The 23,257-nt window shown below is 32.9% G+C and overlaps 1 protein-coding gene across 2 annotated transcripts; it reads right to left on the bottom strand.

The window, feature by feature from the left end:
• Positions 1–179: 179 nt before the first annotated feature.
• On the bottom strand, positions 180–21,790 carry LOC143256898 (dynein light chain roadblock-type 2-like). Of its 2 annotated transcripts, none has more exons than XM_076514732.1 (4): positions 21,716–21,790; positions 16,137–16,212; positions 13,047–13,240; positions 180–890 (listed from the first exon to the last, which is right to left on the bottom strand). In XM_076514732.1, the coding sequence occupies exons 1-3, from the start codon at positions 21,719–21,721 to the stop codon at positions 13,068–13,070; spliced, it is 255 nt and encodes an 84-aa protein (XP_076370847.1). In that variant the 5' UTR covers positions 21,722–21,790; the 3' UTR covers positions 180–890; positions 13,047–13,067. The 2 variants fall into 2 exon arrangements, with proteins under 2 accessions (XP_076370847.1, XP_076370846.1); XM_076514731.1 differs by having other exon boundaries at positions 13,073–13,240; positions 21,716–21,788.
• Between the last annotated feature and the right edge of the window lie 1,467 nt (positions 21,791–23,257).

Genomic DNA, 23,257 nt, shown 5'->3' with positions numbered 1-23,257 from the left:
GTTTGACTTCAGCATTTGAATTTGATGTGATAGATGGGATATTCCCACTTTTTTACGGGTGCTATTACCCACTATCACTATGCAAGACTAGCCAGGACCATAAATACCTCAAATTATTTTTATATATATATATGTTTTTTACTTTCAAAAAGTTCACTAATATATAAATACACAGATGATAGATTCCTTTCAAACTTTATTTTTCAATAAAATGTACCTTACATTTGATCCACAATGTTAGGTGACTCTAACATGCATTTAAAACAGTCTAGTGATTGAACAAGCATCAAAATTTCAAACAATTATTAAATATTGAAAGAAATATCAAGTAATATCTGTTTTCTGTTATTATAACAGAATTTTAAATACTTTTTTTGCTTTTTACTTGTTGGTTACAAATTAAGTTTCTATTTAATATGTCTTTAATTAGCAATACAATAATTCACTTGTTTGACAAAATAAGAAAACCATTACTATCTATTAGAAATAAAGTCCATTTATCACATTTAATGCAAGAATATAACAATTTACAATATAAAATACATTGTTTAAACATTATACTTTAATAGCTACACTTTACTTTTGCTACATAACTGTAATAACAAATTCAATGAATGATAGTAAACACAGGTTAATTTAGGACATTTTATATTTTCAAAGTTAATAAAAAAAACTCTTTCAAATATATTAGATGGAAAATATAGTATCTCACATACAAAATAATCCTAAAAGTACAGTTACTATAAGTGCATCAAATTTTATAATAGTTTAGTTTATTGTTTTGTAATCAAATTAAGTTAAACAAATTGTTGTTACACATTATCCATTATTTTAACAAACAATTCTTCACCCACTAGGGTTCTGTATGACAATCAAAAGGTATTCTTTATCTGGAAAATATAAATGAAAATATTACATATAAGTACATCAAAAATATAATTTTTAAACTTTTATAAAACACTTTGCTCCATAACATATAAGGTTTTCAGTTAATGTTTAATTTTATATATTTCAAACTTTTAAAGATAACTTTTTAAAACTAAGATTACAAGATAAGTTACCTTATTACTAACATTTCAAACCATAAACTAATTAAACATAGTTGCATTACCATCAACATTAAATATTTTTAATCTTAATAGTAGAATAACTAAAATACATTATTCAAATTCTACAGATGACAGACAATTTTGAATTATACTTTCCTTACTTTGTTGAATAACTTTACATTTTCTTTAGAGTTAATCTACAGTACACTTAATGTACATGTAAAATACACACCAAAACCTCTGGTTTCTTATTTGTTAAACATCTAGTCCCCTCACAGCTTTAAATTAAAAATTAAAGAAGCATTCAAATGGTCATTAAAGTATTTTTCAAAGATTAATCTTCCTTCTTTGTCATTACAAAACATTAAGAAAAATAGAATTGTTTGTTTGTTTTGAATTTCATGCAACACTACATGAGGGCTATCTGTGCTAGCTGTCACTAATTTAGCAGTGTAAGACTAGAGGGAAGGCAACTAGTCATCACCACCCACTACCAACTCTAGGACTACTCTTTCACTAGTTCATGAATAACTAGTCATTCATGAAGTGAAAAAAAAGTGGTTTTATTTTGGGGAATAAAACCCTATAATTGCTGAGGGTTTTATTCCCCAACAAGTGACAATTGACTGTCACACTATAATGCTCCTCACAGCTGAAATGGTGAGCATCTTTGGTGTGACAGGAGTTTGAACCTGCGACCCTCAGATTATGAGTCAAGTGCCTTAACCACCTGACTATGCCGGGCCAAAACAGTCTTACAGATATAAAAATGTTTACTTGTTGAGATGGTACAATTTAAAAACTATAAAATTCAAACATTTGAACTAAAAAATAAAATTTGTATATTTCACATTAATTTTACCCTTAAATTTATTACTTTTCAAAAAGTGTCCAGTTTTCTGGTTTTTATAGCTTTTTATACTAAAGAATAGCCCATGAAGCTATAAAAAGTCTAAATAAAGAAGAATTTGATAAATGAAAAAAATTTGGGAAAACAGAGGAAAGGATTTGTGTTTTTTTATATATATTCATCTTGAAGAGAAAACAGTTTATATATATATTAAATTATTGCATTTTGTGACTGACAAGGCTGTTATATAATATTTTTTCTTTTCTTTATTATCACGGTTAAAACTTGATTAACATTTGCATACCAGCTTAATCCTTCACCACTACAGTTGTTAAATACCCAAATTGTTACTTTATAATTAACCCTTAAACAGCAGGAATGTTGTAGGTAGTAGCATCAACTGATGATGACCACCAGTTAAGGGTCAAACTTAGCTAATATTTAGTACTATAATTTAGTCTATCGAAGATATTAACTATATTTAGCATTAAAATGGTAATTTTGCAGTCTATGACAGTCCGTAGAAGTTACTCTTTCTCTTTACCATTTCAAGTAAACTTTTTGGACATTTTTTTAGCATTAGTGAATAGGACAATTGATTTATGTTCAGATTAAGCTTTAAGCAATAATCAAAGGTGCAGGAAAAGTTAGACTAGACTAATTCAGTGTACTAGGCTGTGGGTGTCTTTTATCTATGTATGGACAGCAAATGAGATAGTTGACCTGATATATACTGGCTTCAAAAATAAAAGAACACTTGTATGTAGGGATTCTATGTACAGTGGTACCTCAGTTCTCAAATAACTCCCTTCTCAAACAATTCGGTTTTCGAACATATTGTTTGAGAAAAACATGTCTCGGTTGTTGAACATAAACTCGGTTCCCGAACCAAGCTGTCGTGGCCTGAACCCCCAATATAACCCAACTGATGACCCTTCAACCATTTTCGGCCCACGCTAAGCTTGCCCAAAACATTTTACCCACACCTGTCACTCAGTCCACATCCCTGCTAAAATCTGCTGTGAATGTTTTTTTTTTTTTTCCCCTAAATATTCTTATTAAATAAGCCACCATGAGGTCAAAGATGAATAATGAAAGCAGCAAACCAAAAAGAAAAGTTGTTAGAGCCACAATAGAGGTGAAAAAAGATCTCATAGCAAAGTATGAGAGTGGTGTTCACGTGTCTGACCTTGCTTTACAGTTTGGTATGGCAAAGTCTACAGTCTGCACCATACTGAAAAATAAAGAGGTCATCAAAGAAGCTGATGTTGCAAAAGAAGTGCCAGTGCTTACAAAACAAAAATCACAAACAATGAAAGAGATAGAAAAACTGTTGTTGATTTGGGTAAACGAAAAACAGTTAGCTGGTGATAGCATTTCTGAGACCATCATTTGTGAGAAAGCAAAGCAGTTGCATGTTGACCTCCTGAAAAACACCCTGGAACGAGTGCAGATACAAGTGATGCCTTTAAGGCTAATAGGGGTGGTTTGAAAAATTTAGGAAGAGAAGTGGCATACATAGTGTGGTGAGACATGGGGAGGGTGCCAGTTCTAACAAAGACACTGCTGATAAATTTGTTAGGGAATTTAAGGACTATGTAGAAGCTGAGGGTTTTATTCCCCAAGTGTTCAACTGTGATGAGACAAGCCTCTTTTGGAAAAATGCCAAAGAGGACCTACATCACCAAGGAGGAAAAGTCGCTGCTCGGACACAAGCCAATGAAAGACAGGCTAACTCTATTGTTATGTAGTAATGCAAGTGGGGACTTACAATAAAGTCTTTGCTTGTGTACCATTATGAGAATCTGATGGTTTTTAAGAAAAATAATGTACTGAAAAATAAACTAAATGCCATGTGGAGGCCTAATAGTAAAGCAGGTAATTTTTTATGGAGTGGGTCCATGAAGTGTTTTCCCCAAGTGTAAAGAATAACCTCGCAGAAAAACAGTTGCCACTCAAGTCCCTTGTTGTGATGGACAATGCACCTGCTCACCCACCAGACTTGGAGGACAGGTTGGTGGAGAAGTACAGTTTCATTACAGTGAAGCTCTTGCCCCCTAACACGACTCCTCTCATTCAGCCCATGGACCAGCAGGTCATATCAAACTTTAAGAAACTCAACACCAAAGCACTGTTTCAAAGGTGCTTTGAAGTGACCTCTGACACAGAGTTAACCCACAGAAAGTTCTGAAAAAAATCACTTTAATATCCTCCATTGCTTGAGGATCATAGACAAAGCCTGGAGGGAAGTGTCTTTGAGGACCATGAACTGGAAGAAATTGTGGCCAAACTCATTAGCAGATAGAGACTTTGAAGGCTTTGAAGCTGAGCCTGTTATTGAGGATGTTGTCTCACTAGGCAAATGTATGGGCTTGAATGTGAGCATAAACCTTTTCAATGGCAATGCCATGTCTTACTTCAGAAACATTTTAAAATGCAGGCAGAAACAAACCTCATTAGACAAGTTTTTAGTGAGAAATAGGTCCAGTAAGTCTCAAGCAGGTTGTGGTGGTGCAAGGAGACAGAAAAGAGAAAGAATCCCAGAAGGAGAGAGAGTTACTTGACGTTTTTATGGAAGGTGACTCCCCTTCCAAATAATAACCCTCCTACTCTCCACATTCCTCACCACCTTTCACTTACACCATCAGCTCTTCTCAGCACAGGTAAAGTGCAGTTAAATTTTCATTTATTGTTTTTTTATTGTGTTTATAGTTTTTGTGGTTGACTTTATGCATGTAAATATTATTATACAGGTATAAATAAGCAATATTTTTACTTTAAATGCTTCATAATGCATAATTTTTGGAGGTCTGTAACGGATTAATTTAATTTACAGTATTTCTTATAAGAAAAATTGATTCGGTTTTCGAACAGCCTTCTGGAACGGATTAAGTTCAAGAACCGAGGTACTACTGTATTTTAAAAAGTATTTAAGTGATATAAAGTCAAAGCACTATCTAAAAACTAACTTGATGGTAAACACATTGTGGCTACTTCTTTATTTTAGTTTTTCTCAATTACATTCCCATAGTCCAGTAAAAAACACCATAGTTACAAAATACCTTAGCACAATGAAACTCTGGCTGTAAAATGGCAAATTTTCATAATCTAAGTTCTAATCACGCTGTTCACTGGAAGTGGAAAAACAACTTTATTGTGGATAAGTCTTAAAATTTTCAATTTCATGATTGAAAGTTTGAAAAGGAATGGAAATATCAAAAGCTCGATGCATTAAAATGCTGATCAGGCTTCTTAAGACAGGGCCATAGCAATACCTTCTGTACTGGTGGGGGTGTGGAAGGTGGCACCAAAAAATTCCCAATTCATAACATTTATTACATTTCTCAGTTATGTCGTCAAAGAATCATTGATTATACTCATAATACCATATTTAAATGCAATCAAGAAGATGGCACACATAGTACACATTACCTGTTAGCAAAATTAATATCTTTAACCCTATGGATACATTCAGCTCATAACCAACCATAAAAGTATCCATAAGAGTAGTTATGCTATAATTTTTGATAATGTGTGTGTATCTTTATAAACATATGCAGATTATTGGTAAACATTACAAGACATACATACATAAAACATCAGGTTTTTAAATTAAGTATTAAGATTTTGTTGTTAAAGACTTCCTCGTGAATTTTTTCTTTCAGAAGATTGACTATCCAATGTACAAAATAATGTTAAGGTTAAAAATAATTTTACATTTCTGAAAATTAACAAGTTTCATTGGCATAATCCCTGCATCCTTCTAGATAATCATCAAACTTTTTTGAATAAAACTAAATTTAGTTTGTTATTTTATTGATGTTAACATTGTATGATGTAGGTTGATTTGACTGACCCTCAAATCATCATAAAAATCAGGAAATAAATCTAAATTACTTTTTCTTTGTTCTCAAATAAGTGCAAGTTGCAACAAGAAACCTTAAATGTTTATTCTAAATAGCTTATATCTAATGACAGCATACATCTATTTATACTTATTAAATTTTGTTTTATATTGCCAAGTCTGACTAAAAATACCCTAACAACAGTTCAAAATTACACAGCATATGTGAAGTTCACATTACTGTATCAAACAACATAACACACAAGCTGGTGGTATGTATACCCCACAAAGTTTTTATTGTATCTTTTTTTCATTACCTTACTTAATAAGTTTCTATTTTTACATTTTAGTTACTTTTATAATAATAAATAGTGAAAACAAATGCAAAATCAAAAACCTTGTAATTAAATATCAAACTTTTATTTTCAGTAAAGCTTTATATTTTATCTTTTATATTTTGTAATGTAACATTAAACATGATTCTTCAGGTTGTAAGTGATCAAAGTATAACAAAAATAAAGGTTGCAGGTGTAAAATAAAATGTACAGTACTGTTGTCAGTATTGATCACAAACTTTCAAAGTACTTAAGGTCAGAATTAACACTTCTCACCTTTTCACATATTTTTCTTTAGCTATTTTATTGCTAACAGGTGGGTTAGAAACTAGAAAAAAAAAGAAAGAATAGTACTCTCTGTCCTTTTCAGTACAGACAACAAAGTTCCAAAGTAACTCTGAGAATTTGTTCTGATCTGTTTACTGTTAGCAGCTGAAGTAGAAACCTGTATACTATAAAGCAATGAATTACCATTCCTGTTTAGATGTTACCATACTTTGACACCATCAATACCAAGCTTTTGCATCACAGTTACCAAAACATTCCCTGCTTTGTAAACGTAGTGGGGTAGAATTTATAGGAAAGCTTCATCACAGAGTACAGTAGTTGCAAGAGGAACTGTCTAAAGTACTATGTAAAAGTGAGAAAAATATTTATGATATCACTTTGTACAATGTTGTATCTGAACCAATGAACTTGGGTAGTTGGGATTTAGTAGTGATATAGGTGTGAAAGTGTTTATAACTATCACGTTTCCTATTTTACCACACTTATACAGTAACCAATAAATGCATAGTTTCCAATATTTCATAAGGTATAGTGAGGTTTTGGTTACCATACATTGCATATGTACATATATATTATTACTGTTTGCAAATAAATATTTAAATTTCAGTTATTTTTCTTAAAACTTAGAACAGTGAATAAAAAATATTTGAAAAACAAAAATCTCCACTACTTATGAATGTTTTGAAGTTCTTTTTTTGTACTCGTCAGTAATATTTGCTAACCCTTGTCATAACCTTTGTTCATATCCTCATCAAAGAATTATAAGTAACTATACCAATACCACAAAAACTCAATATACTTTATCAGGATTCCTAACTATGCTGTATTTCAGTCTACAAAAACTAATTTCTATTCAGATAATAGCACTGATCATAATCTATCAAATCTCTCCAATGATATAAAGAATTTTTCTCTCATAAATAACTCAAAAAAGACTAACAGAATTATATAAACAAAATGTAGAGCTTCTAATTGGCTATAAACATAAATGTTTAGGAGAGCAGACAGTTAAAATATAATGAAGTGGTGAGCATAGCCAAAATAGCTGATTCAATAAATATAATATCTCAGCACACAGAAAAGGTAGGGAGTTCTAATTTTATATACTTGCTAATATCATTAATTTGAGATTATAATTTGCGTGAAACTACAGATGTTGTATTGTGGGTGTCATAAAATGTAATCAGACCAAACCCAGAAGCTGGCATACCAGTGTGATGCACAAAAGTTATAACTTTCCTAAACTGAAAATGTATTTCTGATGGGCACGTCCCTCCTCTTACAATATTAGTTTTTGTGCTTCCCTCCATATGCAAACTTTTTTATAATGTATGCCATTCCAACATGTCTCTCCTGCAAATCAACATGCATCATCTCTCCATCAATAGCAGAGCACCACTATCATGTGATGTATGTGACTCCCTCTGTGTGTCACTGCTGAATCATCACTACAAAATTTAGCAGAAGATGTAAGCACCAGAAGATTGTGGGGAAGAGAGAGAGAAGTGTGAATGGAGGGAAGTACCTATCAAAAATACAACTTCAGTTTAAAAAAATTATAACTCCTGATACAGTACTACCCTCTACTCACAAGATTAGCTAGAATCCCACACTAGAAAAAAGGGCTGATGCAAGAGAAGAAAAGACGTAATCCCCCAATATATCAGAAGGATACCTCAGTATATATGAGAAACAGAACAGATGATGTGAGGAGGGGCACTGCACCATTTCTGAATTAGGTATCTTCTTCTAATGAATAGTTATGAACAAACATCACGGAAAAGAAGGGAGCACATCCAAGTGAGATAGGATAAGTTAGGAAAGTGATCCCAATCAGTAAATTAAAAATAACTCAATTCTACAGAAGAAAAATGAGTAAAAAAGGATGTGTCACATGGTGTAGAATGGCATGGTTGCAACAGACCACATTCAGTAAGTCAACTACATCCAAAACCTTCTCACTGGGTACTGATATCCTTGTTAGAGTAGGATGATGATCATGTTGTTTTCATCTCAAACCCTAAACTTGTGCACATAAAGAAATAACAGACTTCAGGACATGACATAGGAGTGGCAGTGAGCCACTAATCCAAGAATGTGGCATCTGGTGTCAAAGAGAAGTCCATCACATGCAATAAACCCCCACAGCCATGAGTTTGGTATGAAACATTCAAAGGTTAATAATATCACTGTCACAAAAGAAAACAAGGAAATGTTCAGGATGTAGATGGAAAAAAAAAACATATATACACTCCATGACCCATAACACAGAGGGAAGAATTGAGGAAGGAGGATGAATAACCCCAAACCTATGTGAGAACTTATACTGATTGGTTTCCTCAATATCTAAAATCAGCCTGCAAGTTAACAACATTAATGTAAGGGTAGAATGAGGGCATCTAACTGAAAGGGTGAAATGCATTGAAACATCTTATTCTGTGATACATGCCATTAACTCCAGAGGACTGTATGCCTTCTACACAGGAAGAACACCACTGCTCTTCTCTGAACTGAATAGTTATAGCAATTTGTTTGGAATCCATCCACAAAAATACCTTTATAGTCAACCACCACAGTGGCTTGAAACTGGTAAGAAAGGGAGGGAAAAGAACACTGGAGAGTCCTAAGAGACTGCTATACTTAAGAGAGTGCAACTGGTGATCAAAGACATATATATTAGCATATATGACAAGGTTATTGACCCTTCAGTGATCTTGTGAAACACCTCATCTCAAAGGTAATCATGCAGAGCCATGGAAAGAGTACATAGATCAACATACCACACAGTGTAGATTTGTGCAGAAATAATACTTGTCAACACTTACCACAGAAGAAATTTGAAACAAGGGCCTCTGAAAACAAAGAAAGCATGAATAAAGACTTTCCTACTGTCAGAGTTGCAGTGAAGTCTTAAGTATAGTCATAGATGGTAGACAATACCCCAAGGATGCAGTAACTGAGACATGAAGGAGATAATGAGAGATAAATGTCTGAGAAGTAGTCCACATATTTGACTGCATAATCTCTAAAGGCCAATGATGATGAAAATCAAGGGAAAATGTGAGGTGGCAGATTGAATAACAGATAACAAAGAATAACATATTTTGGGAAGGACACAAGAGGGATAAGCCTATTGGATTAAATGACAAGCCCAAATGGTAAGGTTAAAGGGAAAAGAATTCCAAGAAGAGAGTTGACAGAGAAGAAATAGATGAGAATGGGAGCCCCTAAAGGAAGCTATGAAGGCAATATAAGTCACTGAGGTCTTGTGATGTATGGAATGATCTGATTAAAGAAGATATGGAGGTTTTGACATTGTGTAATGCCAATAGTGAATATATCCAACTGACACCACCTGTGGGCCAAAAGGAGAAGGAAATACACCTTAAGGGATAGGTGGCATCAGCAATTTTTGGACAAGAAGCCAGAATCACTCAAGTCAGGGCTCAGGTGCAACAAACTGGATCTTCCCACCAGGAACTCGACAAAAGCCAGGTATGAAGGCAGAGAACATGACGTGTGAGACACAGAACTTGTGATTGTGGTTAAAACAGGAAGGAACAACTCCTGTCCCTAAGGCAAGAGACAAAACCACAGTTGAATGGACCAGTGAAGAGTAATTAGAAGGATGTTGCATGGAGTGGTATGGATGAGGGAGACTACCTGATGAAGTAACTGGATAAGAAGGTAAACACAAAGTAACTTGTTTCGCCAATCATGACTGAAGGCATCTGTAACCAAAGCTGGGGAATAGGGAACAAAAACAAAGACAAGTGGTGAAGAGAGAGCAGTTGCATTACAATGAGTACCTCACACATCACAAAGTCACAGAAAAACAAAGGAACGAAGGGACCACTCTGTAAACATAGTGTGATAAAGAAAAATCATCTGCCAAAAGTTTGAAATCAGACAATATGTGACATCCCAGCAAAGTAATGTGGTGATCATGAGCCAAAAGAGAAGATCAAAGCTGTTTGACATAAGCCACCAATGTGGAAATGTCACAGTGGCGATAAGAAAAGAATGATCAAAAGCTCAAAGAACAGTAAAGAGTTTGAGGACTTTGATATGAAGAAAATATTTCTCCACAGACCAGTGGTAGACTTGCATACCCCAGCCATGATGGTACATATTCATATACAGATGTAAATCTGGTTGTAGAGGAGAAAAAGGAACACCCACCAAACTATGAGCCCTGTCCATCCACCATCACAGATTGTCCATCATAAGGGAGGAAGGATTACGGGAAAATCCAGAGGATCCAGAGCAAGGTTTCATTCGTCATGGAGAAGCCATTAAAGGGACTACATATAAACCTGATCAAGGGGTATGAGGAGAGTCATCAAAGATCACATCCCCAAAAGCCACAGAACTTCACAAGCAGAAAGTGAAGGAGCAGACAGAGCGTTCCAAATGGCCAGTATCACAGAACGAAGCTGTAGATGAAAAAATTGGGCTCAACTGAAATGGGTGTTGAAGAAAATACCCTAATTAACAAGGTGCTGGATAGGATGAAGAAAGGACTTCTCCAATTAGATCAACCAGTCTACCTGAGCAGCGAGAATGATCCTAGATGGGAACTTGCAGATAAACTTTGGAGATATCCATCTTGGTCATCCAAAAACATGGAGAAAAAGTGCAACAAAGAGTGAGTTAGGATTCCAAGATGAATTGTGGGGCATGAATGTACTGATTTACAAGGGACACGCCATGGACTGACCTCCAGTCCCTAGTCTTTTCAGAAACCACAAATAGGCAGAAGTAAACCCCTCCAAACTAGGGCAGTTAAACAGCCTATTTTTTGAGGAGGTCTTGTATTACATTGTAAAGACACTATCACAAAAAGGAATCTTCAGAGAGAAAGGAAATAAGCATGCTGGATAAGAGAGGAGGAATACAAAATGAGATGATGAAATCTTTTCATAATACTGTTAACCCAAACATCAGATTTACTGAGTTCCACTTATGAACAAAGTCCATCAGACTTATAGTAGTCACCAGAACTGTTGTTGGTATACCATACTTTGTCATGAAAAACAATGAACAGTTGCATTGTGAGCCAGGCAGTGCTGGAAAGAAGATGGTTGGCAAACTGGAATTGATGCTATGCTTGGCTTTTACTGGGACATATGAACCACCAAATAAGACAGGGTGAACTTTTACTGGGCTAAAGTAAAACTCAACTCAAAAGACTCCAGAATCATGTCAAACACATAACATCTCAAAAACAGTGCCGTATGAAGGTCCCCATAGATAAGGAGTCAGGAGATGGATCTGTGACACCATGGTATCACAACCCAAAAGGTCCTAACAACAAAGAAACTGTGTTTGGAGGGCTAGAGCTGAATATAACATACAGGCTAACATGAAAGTGTAAAGGGAGAGGATGTCCCCAGAAAACCCTCAAAATTCCTGTAAAGAGCTTTGGGCAGGAGATGGATCAAGCAAAAATACTGCAACAGAGTCATAATGGTAAGATGAAGATGGGAATACTTGACACTGTTACATCAACAAGAGATTTAAAACTTGCCTCCAAAACAGGCAAAACTGAACTCAACAAGTGTTGGTATGGATACCCAACAGTCTACCCTGTGATAAGAGACCATAGAATGATCCAAAGTCTGTAGGGGATGAGGCATACTAATACCATCACCAAAGTGAGAGGAGAAACGTTTCATATAAACCCAAATATCAGGGGAATGGGAGACAAACTAACTGGATTGGGTGGTAGAAACATATAAATAAGAAGGACTTGGGCAGTAAGGTGTTCAAAATCAAAGATGCCCTACTTATACAGCAACTAAAACCAAAACTAAACCAATATAAAGGAACACCTTTACACCTATACTAATTAATAACCTAACATATACCTGCAATGCCCCCTACAATCCAGTACCTGTTTATACTTTCGACCCTAAGACATGTGTCCTTCAATAATCATATTCAACACTTTCTCTTTCTTAACCTGAAAATGACCTAGGAAGGTCGAAACGTTGTTCTCTCCTTATCAGTAAAAGTGTTAATACCCATACCAGCCATTTTGAGATATATATCCCATATAATGCTCAATTTCCCTGCAAATAAATAATGATAAATACCTGATGGTTTGCCCACACCTATGCCTTGAAGTATGGTATAAGTTAAATGAGATGAACCTGAAATGATAACTTCAGCATTCATGCTTGACATCAAACAAACAAGATTTGGTGGCAAAGCACAGGTAAATAAATGCTTTAAAAATGAAAGTAAAATTAAAAAAAAAAAAATTTACATAAAAAGTAAATTACATTAAGGTAAACCACTCCACATCAGAAATGGAACAAATTAAAGACACCTGAATTTGAGCACTACCAAACAAGAAGTAATGGTTAGGTAGTGGTACATAGAGGAAGTCACATGTGTTACTTGACAGTGGTATTCTTCTGTTGGTGGAGAGATCATGCATATTGATTTGCACAAGAGACATGATGGAATCTTTGATTCCAATATTTGAAGGGATTTGTTTTTAATTAGATTGATTGAAGAGCAATGTTGAAGCTGCAAAAGCACTATCAGAAATAAAAAATACGATTATGGTGATGCTTTAAATATATATATAACATTCTTGCACAAACAAAAAGTGTTAATTTTCTCTTGTGGAGGCTTCTTCCAACAACAACAAATAATCCAGAAATTACTACCTGCTTAATGGTATCTCACAACTAACCTGGAGCTACCATGATTTCATGTTTTTTTGATCGAATACGTAAGAAAGTGAGATCATTTGTTGGGTCAATGTCCCTTACAGTACTTCTGGCCTTGTCAGCCAGTTGAGTGATGAGACCAGCATACTGGACAGTTGTAGAGTTATCCAAGGTTGTTTTGATAGGAATACCTAGAAGAAGTACCACAAAATATTAAATATTGTATTCTTAATAAAAATATTTATAGCAAGTACTTTAACAAGTGTTGCACTGTTATAAATATATATGTTAAAAATACAAAAACATTAACCAGTGTGTCATTAACATGAAAAATCCGAGGATCAATTCTACTACTACAAAAAAGCACTGCCACAATTAATAAATATTTGATCATAAAGAAAATACAATAGCTACATCTCAGAATTGTTATTTAAATGTTAAATGAAAAATTCTTAAATATAATTTTATTATCTTGATAAGTGTTACCTTACATTTAGATAATTACTGATGTTACTACTTTTAGAGCAATACAGTGATCCTTTGATAACTCAGAGTCAGCTTTAACTAGGCATCCCTAAAAGAATCTTTGGGCTTTCTAACTGCCAGAAGAGTCCTTACAAATTCTCCCAAGCAAATGGCTAACGTACCTTGGGAAAATTTCATTTATGATAACACATCTACTTGATAGATACAAACTGACTTTCTATTGGTTGTAGACAATATATAATTAAATATAAGAGAGGAATGTTAATGAATCCTGAAAGAGATGTTCTAGCAGGTGGGTGTGACTGAAGGGATCTGATTTTCTATTTCATAGCTCTGTAATCAAACAAAATTTAAGGCTATAAAAATTATGGTTTGTCAGAGCAATGATGATTTTATAGTGAGTAATTTACATTTAATTTTGAGATTTTTAGGTTGATGATTGATAAACTACAGAGGAGAATATACCTAGAGAAAATGTACTATGTTTGTCACACTAGGGGGAAATTCACAATTTTTAAAATATTTCCCTATAGAATTAAGAATTTAAAATTTATATACCACCAAAATATGGATTATTAATTTAGATTTTATGCTACTAATTGCTGCAACACAAACAAAGAGAAGTTCAATATAAAGAACACCAGGGGCAATTAAAACATAACTCATTATTTTCTGAATTGCTAAGTGGCAATAGAATTTTACTTGGTACCCAAGTAGTCTCTCCCTCAGTTGAGCTTTTATCAGTATACTATGCATTGTTTCTTACTTTTTACTGTGTATTTTGCCTTACTTACTATTTATTGTGTTCCAAGAGTTATTCAGTCCTTACAAATATAGCATCTAGAGTTACAGAAAGGGACTGAAGTTGAAATCCCTTAGTCTTAAAGAAAAAAATTAAAAAGTTTTGGAGAGGGTGGTACATCCATGCGTAATGTGTGTGATGAGACTGGCATCAAAACGAGCACATTTTATAATATTAAAAAGAGAACAGACAAGATTAAGGTGCACACTTCATGTTTGGAGGATACAAGCAGTTCAAGTAAGACCCAAAAGAGAATAAAGCCTGCTAAATATCCCACCATGGACCAAGCAGCAGTGTACAAATAGTACAAGCAGAAGTGTGCTTCTGGTGTTAATATATGAGATGTGAACATTCAAAATACTGCAGCACCTGAACACTGAAGGCTTTACAGCAAATAGTGGCTGGCTGTTCAATTTTGGGCTTGTTGTTGCTTAGCAAATCAAAAACTTGCAGGAGAGTCAGTAAACTTCATCAAGGCCCTCAGAAAGAGGCTAGAGAAGATTATGAAAGATTTGCAACTCCTCGTTGCTAAGACATACAATGGAGATGAAATGGATTTCTTCTGAAAGTCTCACATACCTGGTAGAAAGATGACAGATGATCAAAATCTCCATTCTCTGCTGTGTGGATGTGGGGAGCACCCACATACTGCAACCAATTACTGTGGGAAAAGGCAAGGAAACTTGAGATCATTATGAACAACTTACTAGTGACCTACCAGGAGAATAAAACTGTCTTGTTTACTCGCGATGTTCAACAGCCATTTTGGACCTGCTGTGATCAAGTACAAGGTAGACTTCTTGGGCGCTGTAAGAGACAATGTGAAAGCCATTCTTCAGTTTGACAATGCTTCTACCCATCCCTCTTTGAAAGAGCTTGAGAGCGATGGGGGCTGTATCAAGGCCATGTTCACGACTGCTAACACCAGTGCATTGATTCAACCCATGGACCAGAGAGTAATGAAAGTCTGCAAGCAACACTATAGGAACAATCATCTAGGAGAGTACCTTGTGGTGCTGGAACATGAAAGTGACAAAGATAATAATACAAGAGGGAGCTTACACTTTACAAACTTTAAAAAGTACAACATTTCCAATGCACTATTTAACTGGGCAGAGACATGGAAATGTATCAACCCTCAGTAATGCATGGAACAAACTCTTCAAAGACACTGAGGGTAAGATAACTTTGTTAGGTTTGGAACTGAGAAATGTGTAAACCTGTTACCCCAGGTTTGGCTGCAGCATGTAGATACTCTTCCTCAATCACCAAATCCAGCAGTGCCAGCTTTCTTTACACTACCCCAGAACCCCCATAACAATTGATGTCTTCAAACAGTGAATAATTTAATTAAACACATGTAAATAAATTAATTAATAATTTCTAAGTTAATTAGTTTACTCAAATAATCTTTAATAAAGTGTATAATTTATTGATTAAGTGATCATTCAAAATAAGTTTAATTTTTAATTGATAAAGTCATCTTTAAGCAGTATAAGGTATTTATCAGAGTGTGTTAGGCCCTCCTACAATCACTTCTGTCACATACAATATGGCACCATAAGCTTAAATCATCATCTTTCTTGACTTGTAGTGCTGTTAAATTTTAACTTTTAATGTTTTAATTAATTTTTTTCAAACAGCAGTAGTATGTAGTAGTTTATTTGGACCAAAAAAGTTGTGAATTAGGTGCGAGAGGAAATTACCTGAATATTTCTACACGGCTTTAGCCCCATATGTTTTGAGTTATCAAAGGATTACTGTAATAAGAACTCCAGCAAGTTACTTAAAATACACACCTTCTGAGTTGACAATTATAATTCCAATAACACCTTTGTGGGTTTGAATCCTCTTGAGGGTTTCTTCTACTTCTGACTAGAAAAGGCATCAAATTATGCAATCAGCTTACAAACTGTTTAACAAATCCTTAACAAAGTTGCAAAGATTTTAACTTTTCTCACAAATTGTTTCTTTTTTTCCTAGTATTCAACCATTATTATTTTACTTAATTTACCATAAAATGTATTTCCAGAATCTAATTAACTGGGCTTATAAATCTGTATAAACTATTTAAATAGAGTTAAAATTATTCTTTTTAGTTAAATTTTCAAATTTTATGCATGGATAAGCACTTGACACCTAAAAGGTATTTGCCAGTCATAATAAGATTAGTGATATAATTTTACAAATAATTTGAGTTTTGAGTTAACTTTTGGTGGTTGTGACATCCTTTTCCATGATAAAATACTTTATACACCAATTTAAAACTAGGCAATTAACATAATTTACTGAAAGATTATGGTATTTGCCCAAATATAATGTGCACTTTTTTCTCCAAATACCTCTTTAAAAACTGATTGTGCATTATATTCACATACATTCAATTTTGTTAGATATTTTACTCAAAGTTACTGCCAAAATTATTAAAGCATTATTAAAGGTTACAAAAAAAAGTTGCACATCCAATGCAATGAATGTGACAATGAAATGCTGTGAGAATTAAAGGATAAAGCAAATACAATACATCTGATGATAGTGACAATTCTAGCAATAATGAAGATTTATATGAAGATGAATGATCAGATTGGTGTATTACCACATATAAACTTTTCAATAAATTTTGTAAAATTGACATGCTAAAAAACATTCAATGAGAAATTTCAAAAAATGTTTAATATATTGATAGTTGTTTATTGTATTTAGAAACCATTCAATACATTCTGTACAACTGATGTGTAAAAAAAACAAAATTTCTTCAATTTAACCTTTCAAAATTGACACATTATATTTGGGCAAATATAACTTAATTAATTTATTATTCTCACAAAACTTTGATAGTTGGACTAATAATAATAGTGATAATTGGGAACATTAATTTAAATTAATCAATTATTTTCTTGAGTTATAACACTAGCTTATTAAACTGAATAGCCTTTACTTAACTGAAAATAATAAAAATCATACTGTTTCAGTTACTACAATAATTGAAATAGTAAAAATCAGAAATACTGCAACTGATTATTAATTGTTTTAATGATATTAATATATTTAACACAATTTCATTTCACTGATTATTTTACATAACAATAATTAATGTAACTGATGCTCCTAACATGATCAGTCAAGTTGGTTGCCCAAGAAAAATGTTGACAGCAGCATTCTTCAGTAGTAGTTCAGGCAATATCAGGATATTATGACTTCACTATTTAGAACTATCACTCATTTTGTAACAGTAGTCACTCTTGATAAATACAATGTTTTTTGCAAATGAAAATATGCTGGATTTAGTCACTTTGGTACACAGACTCAGCTTGAACAGTTAAATATAGAAGTTTCAGTTGAAGTGATTTTCACAAATGAAAAACAAGTACAAGCAATGTCTTTATGATTTGATATATATTGTTTATGTTTCATTTTGTACACAACCTCATTGTTTCATCCATTCTGATAAAACAGTCACTCAGAAATACAGCATTACTTCATAATCTTTATTTTGACCAAATCTCCTGTTATTAACTGGACTTATCCCATTGTTTCAAAATTAATTTACTTTTACTTGAATATACTACAGAGTGTATGGGAAGGAGAAAATTATACATGAGCAAGATGATAGATGTATACTCAAGCTTTTAAGGTCAGCCCCTCTAAGTACCAAGACAAAATTTACTATATGTAGTTCTCCATATTTATATCCTCATTCAATGAAAAATTAAAGAAGCTTTATTGAAATAAATTGGGCTATAATAGAATAAAATTAAACATTTACAGTTGTGAAGCAACAATAAGTCAAAGATCAGAGCCAAATTTGAAAAAAAAAAAGTCATAAAAATGTTCCAAATTTTGTGCATTAAATGCTAAAATCAAAAACTGTAAATAGTAAATCATTTTTACTGGTATACTAATTCATGTAACCACACTTATTAATCCAACCAAGTTCAGAAATATTATCAACTTCCCAGTAATATTAATAATGATTCAGTTAATATTAATTCTGGGACTATAATAAGATATAATTACTTTGATCCTCAACTCTTTAGCTCTGTTCTGCAATACTAAATTATTCACCTATTTTCATTGTTTTAAAGAACTGAAAATTTGTTAGTATTCACATTTAACTGTAACACTGAGTCATAAAACTTATTGTAGCATCAGTAATGTATTACAAAATCATAAAATATATAGATTACTGTATGTGTTTGTGTGCACAAATCAGCCACCTTTTGTAAATGTTTCTTCAACAATATATATTTAAAAACTATGTAAATAATCAAATTACTCACAACTTGCTCATGCATTATGTAAGTGGAACCTCCAAAGAGAAATGTTTTGACTGATGAAAAATATTTTGAAATTACAAAACAATGTTATCCACTTATAATTAGATGTTTAAATGTTTATCATATTGAGAATGTTTAAACTATAATTTGGATTACCTAAATTACAAACATGCTATTATAACCCAACAAAACACAATATATTACAATCCAATTTTGATTTGTAATATATTTATTTCTAATACTCAGGTTGTGTTATAGCTTAGTGAGAATTAGTAAATTAACAAAAAAAAAAAAAGCCTTTGTGGCAGGAGGTAATTTACAACAAAGTGTATTAACACTCCTACGAAAAGTGGGGCCTAATGGGCCCCAGAGCAACTTGAAAGGTTATTAATATTAGGCTAATAATTTTGTATTTAAATGAAATTGCCATTTAAATCCATTAATGAATGGATTAACAAGATTCCCACTGTCCCTATCTACTATCTAGCGAAACCACAGCCAGGGGAACGGGCTTGGAAAAATCAGGACTAGAAACGTCTTTTCGTAGGAGTGTTAACCCTATCCTGATCAATATGTAATGTTACTCTACTTATACTGCTATGTTCATTTACATTATTTTTACTCCTAACTTAATATACTGACTAGTGGCTAGAAAATGTAACTATAATTGTTTTAAACCAATTTTGATAAATAGTATTGTACGACACATGCAAAATGATCTGTAAATTTCAGATCTTAAAGTCTGGCAAATTATTCTACACTAGCATGGCAAGTCCAACTGGTAGGCTGCATAAAGTTCCACAACCAAGTTTATCCAGCATGCATAGCAATTACAAATCACCTCTTTATGTTCAAATTTATGCATTTCACCAATTTTACTCACAAATTAAATTTAATAGCAAAGGTACATTTTAGTACATCAAATAAGTAAAAAGTTTCAACTTTCCAATTATTCCCATCCTCCAGATTTCTCCATAATAAAATACTGGCTATTTTGTTCCACACATTCATTTTGACTTTTATCTCATTGTGCTTCTTAAATGATATTTTTTTCAGTGTTTTTATAACCTTAAGGATCATTTACTTCTACAAGTTCTTATCTTTTTGTTCCTTTTAAAAACAACTCACGTGAAATTGCTTGTGGAATGTTCATCATATTAGTTGGTCTTACTATAAAATTTAGGCTTTGGAACCATACTACCACCATTTATTCAATTATATATGAGCAACAATTACATCAGTTAGTGTCAGGTAAATTAAATGATTAATATTTCTGATATTACTGTTTCTGACTGTTCCAAAATTAAATTAATTGAAAATCTGATTATATCAACTTCCATGAATATATCCATCTAATCAAAATTTGGGTCTCCAATTGTTTAAACTAACTGAAATTTGACCACCAAACTTGCTCACTCTGTTATGATAAAGCTACTAAGGTTATCTACCACTGTCACTAGTTTTAACTATTGATTAGAGGAAGACTAAATGATTTGTAGCACATAATTCTAACTATTTCATCTTTTTACTGTTGTAGAAGGAAGGCAAACTCTCAACAGTTTGGTTGAAGAAAAGGACTTTGGTATGATAGTATATAAGTAACTCAAGCCATCAAAGCAGTGCACTGTTATTAGAAGTATAGCTTATAAAACTTTAGTGTAATTATAGATATACTGATTACAAGTAAAAAAAATTAATTACCTGTAAACAAATATCTAATTATACCTCACTTGGAAAAATGCACACAGTTTTTGTTTGTTTTTTTTAACAAAGAGAGGGTTAGGAGGAGAGCTATAGGGTTTAGTCTGAGGGTAATCAGGTTATCATAAAGGGATAAGTTAAAATATGTTATTTTCTCTTGAGAAAAGACAGATAAGAAATGATGTTATTAAAGCTTACAACATTGTCTGTGTGTGTCAAGAGAATGATTTGATAAAGGCCTCTGATTACTTGCACTGTGTTTGGAAAATACAAGCCAAGTTCCACTTAAGATAGTTTTATTTCTCAAACAAGAAAACTGGCTTATGGAATGAGTTGCCATCACCAACAGTGAAGGATAGCACTTTACAAACACTTTAAGAACAAATTAAAAATCATAAGAAAATTTAATATATTCATTTGTTTTAAAATAAACATCTAGAAAAACCAGAATTTTGTTTGATAAAATAGTAATCTTTAAATAGGCTTATAACTTACAAATGTTTACAATTACAAGTTTTGTGTTATGTTGTAGTAAAAAGAAATCATAGATTTTGTTTCTTCACACGTTATAAGCTATATATAATTTCTCTTCTTGTTAACTAGATGTTAGCTAGAGGGCACATCATGTTAAGATTTAGTTAATCCCAGAATAATCAGAAATATTGATGAATGAAAGGATTTGTAAAATATCTAAAACAAGGATTAGATCATAAATACAGCAAGTCAGTCAACTGACCAAGTAAGCTTGCAGTGAAATAACAAAGCATCAAAGGTGTTGTTTACTAACTGGTAGAGTGAATTCATCAATGTAACCACATTTTCTGGATCTTTGTTAGTGTCATGCATAGTGAGTTATTTTTGTATATGTTAGTTGATTTTTTTACATCAGTGCAAATATAGCTCTAAATGCACCTACAAGTTATAAAGTGTACAAGTTTGTAAATAAATGTTAAGGAGGAAATAAAACTAATTTATTATTGTTACAAGAACCGGACGTTGAATTATTTTTACCATGTAATCTAAAAGAATCCACCAAACAAAAACAAAGAACAATGTTGCAGCACTAGTAGCGTGAAATTTTCATCAAGTTTTATGCATCTGCACAATTGGCTCTTTATGTCCAGTATTAATATAAATGAACAATATTATTGTAAACTATATAGATGTTGGATATGAATTTTACTTCTGAATTGTAGTAATAGTAATATATTAGTCTAATAGATTTCAACAAACACTGAAATAGCTTGTGACGTACATACATCATACTTTTAATTTATTTAACGACAAACACTTAGTTTATCATCATTTTTTAAACATTACTTAGAACACAGCTGCTTGTTTATGTATTAGTCTATTTTTTTATATTACTGTCACTTAATTTATCAAATACCACCACTTACCGCCATGTTGTTTATGACACAGAGTTAGCTTACCAGTTTCCAAGTTAACAACGCATGCGTGACTATTATTATAAAATTCCAAGCCTGTGATAAAAGCAAAAAGTAATATATAGATAGTTTGTGCCACACCTAAATAATATTCCTGGTTGTACAAAGTGGATCAACTTTAGTTGAAATTACTTTATTTCGAGAACTAAAACTGTGTATGTGGAATTTTATTAATCCCTTTGTTTACTATTTGAGATGCCGACATAACTTGTAACCTTAAATCAAACAGCGTTTATTTCCTTTATAAACATCTGGCACAGCATGGCCAGGTGGATAAAGACACTCGATTCGTAATCTGAGGGTTGCGGGTTCGAATCCCCATCATACCAACCAAACATGCGTGGGGTGTTATAATATTACGGTCAATTCCCCTATTCGTTGGTAAAAGAGTAACTCAAGAGTTGTCGGTGGGTGGTAATGACTAGCTGCCTTACCTCTAGTCTTAAACTGCTAAATTAGAGATGGCTAGCGTAGATAACCCTCCTGTAAGTTTGCGTTAAATTAAAAAGCAAACAACCCAGTGAATGTGCTAAATTCTGTGATTTGGTATATACATAATGACTGTCTGTTTTTATATTACAACCATAGCTCCAAGGTAAAAGAATCTAGAGATCTTCAACCTTATATGCATAGTTAGGGGGCTCTTAAGGTATGCATCTGAGAATTACTTTTTTAGATGTGATAGCAAAAACTGAACAACTCTTCGCCGTATAGTTTTATCATATAACCATTAAACCCCATAATTATGCTTCCTGAAGGTTTATAGAAAACTATCATTTATTTTCTAATTCTCACTTACTGAATTAACAATATGCGGAGGTCTTCTGCCAAATAATGTTCTAAAAGGGAAAAAAATCCACATGACTTGCCACTTTAATTCAAGCGGCTCCAATTCCCAGTTCGACTTAATTTTACCTTTGGCATCAACAAGTTGCAAGGACAACCACTCAAGTTTGTTGGTCTTCAAAATCTTTTCATCTTGACACCATATAGAAAACAACGATGACTGTCTATTCTGAAGCACTGCGAGGATAAAATATTTGCCAAAAACTGGCATAAAATGTAGCAGAATGTGTGATATCAAAGATGATGTGAAATTCTAGTGTAATGACAAAGTATTAAGATGTAAATAAATAATTCTTAACTTACGGCAAAGACTTTTATTATACAATGAAACTGGTGACTTTTATAGATTTCCGTGAAAAACAAAATCTTTGAAAACATTTTGGCCGTGTCTCATATACTCTCCCCGACTTTTTCTTCTGTGAATGTTTTATCGCTGCTCGTGTTAATCCAGTCTTTATATTTCACTATGATTGATTTACGAAGTAGTACTCGGAGATATGTGAAATATAAAGACTGAATTAACAAGAGGAGCGATAAAACATTCACAGAGAAAAAGGTCGATGAGAGAGCTGTTCTGATATTTAACTCGAATTTTTGTAGGTCTTTTCTCTTCTTTACTGATATTATGTTAAATTTTTTTATAGTTAG

This window comes from Tachypleus tridentatus, chromosome 7 (genome assembly GCF_004210375.1).
Source record: "Tachypleus tridentatus isolate NWPU-2018 chromosome 7, ASM421037v1, whole genome shotgun sequence".
Taxonomy (NCBI): domain Eukaryota; kingdom Metazoa; phylum Arthropoda; class Merostomata; order Xiphosura; family Limulidae; genus Tachypleus; species Tachypleus tridentatus.
The sequence above is the reverse complement of the archived record's forward strand: the minus strand, read 5'-3'. Positions and strand labels throughout refer to the sequence as shown.

What these genes read in the sequence shown, in the direction of transcription:
- LOC143256898 (XM_076514731.1), bottom strand. An exon ending in TATAATTGTCAACTCAGAAG is followed by an intron (nt 13,241 to 16,136) that starts GTGTGTATTTTA and finishes TACTTCTTCTAG; the next exon opens with GTATTCCTATCAAAACAACC. An exon ending in TGAAATCATGGTAGCTCCAG is followed by an intron (nt 891 to 13,072) that starts GTTAGTTGTGAG and finishes TATATTTTCCAG; the next exon opens with ATAAAGAATACCTTTTGATT.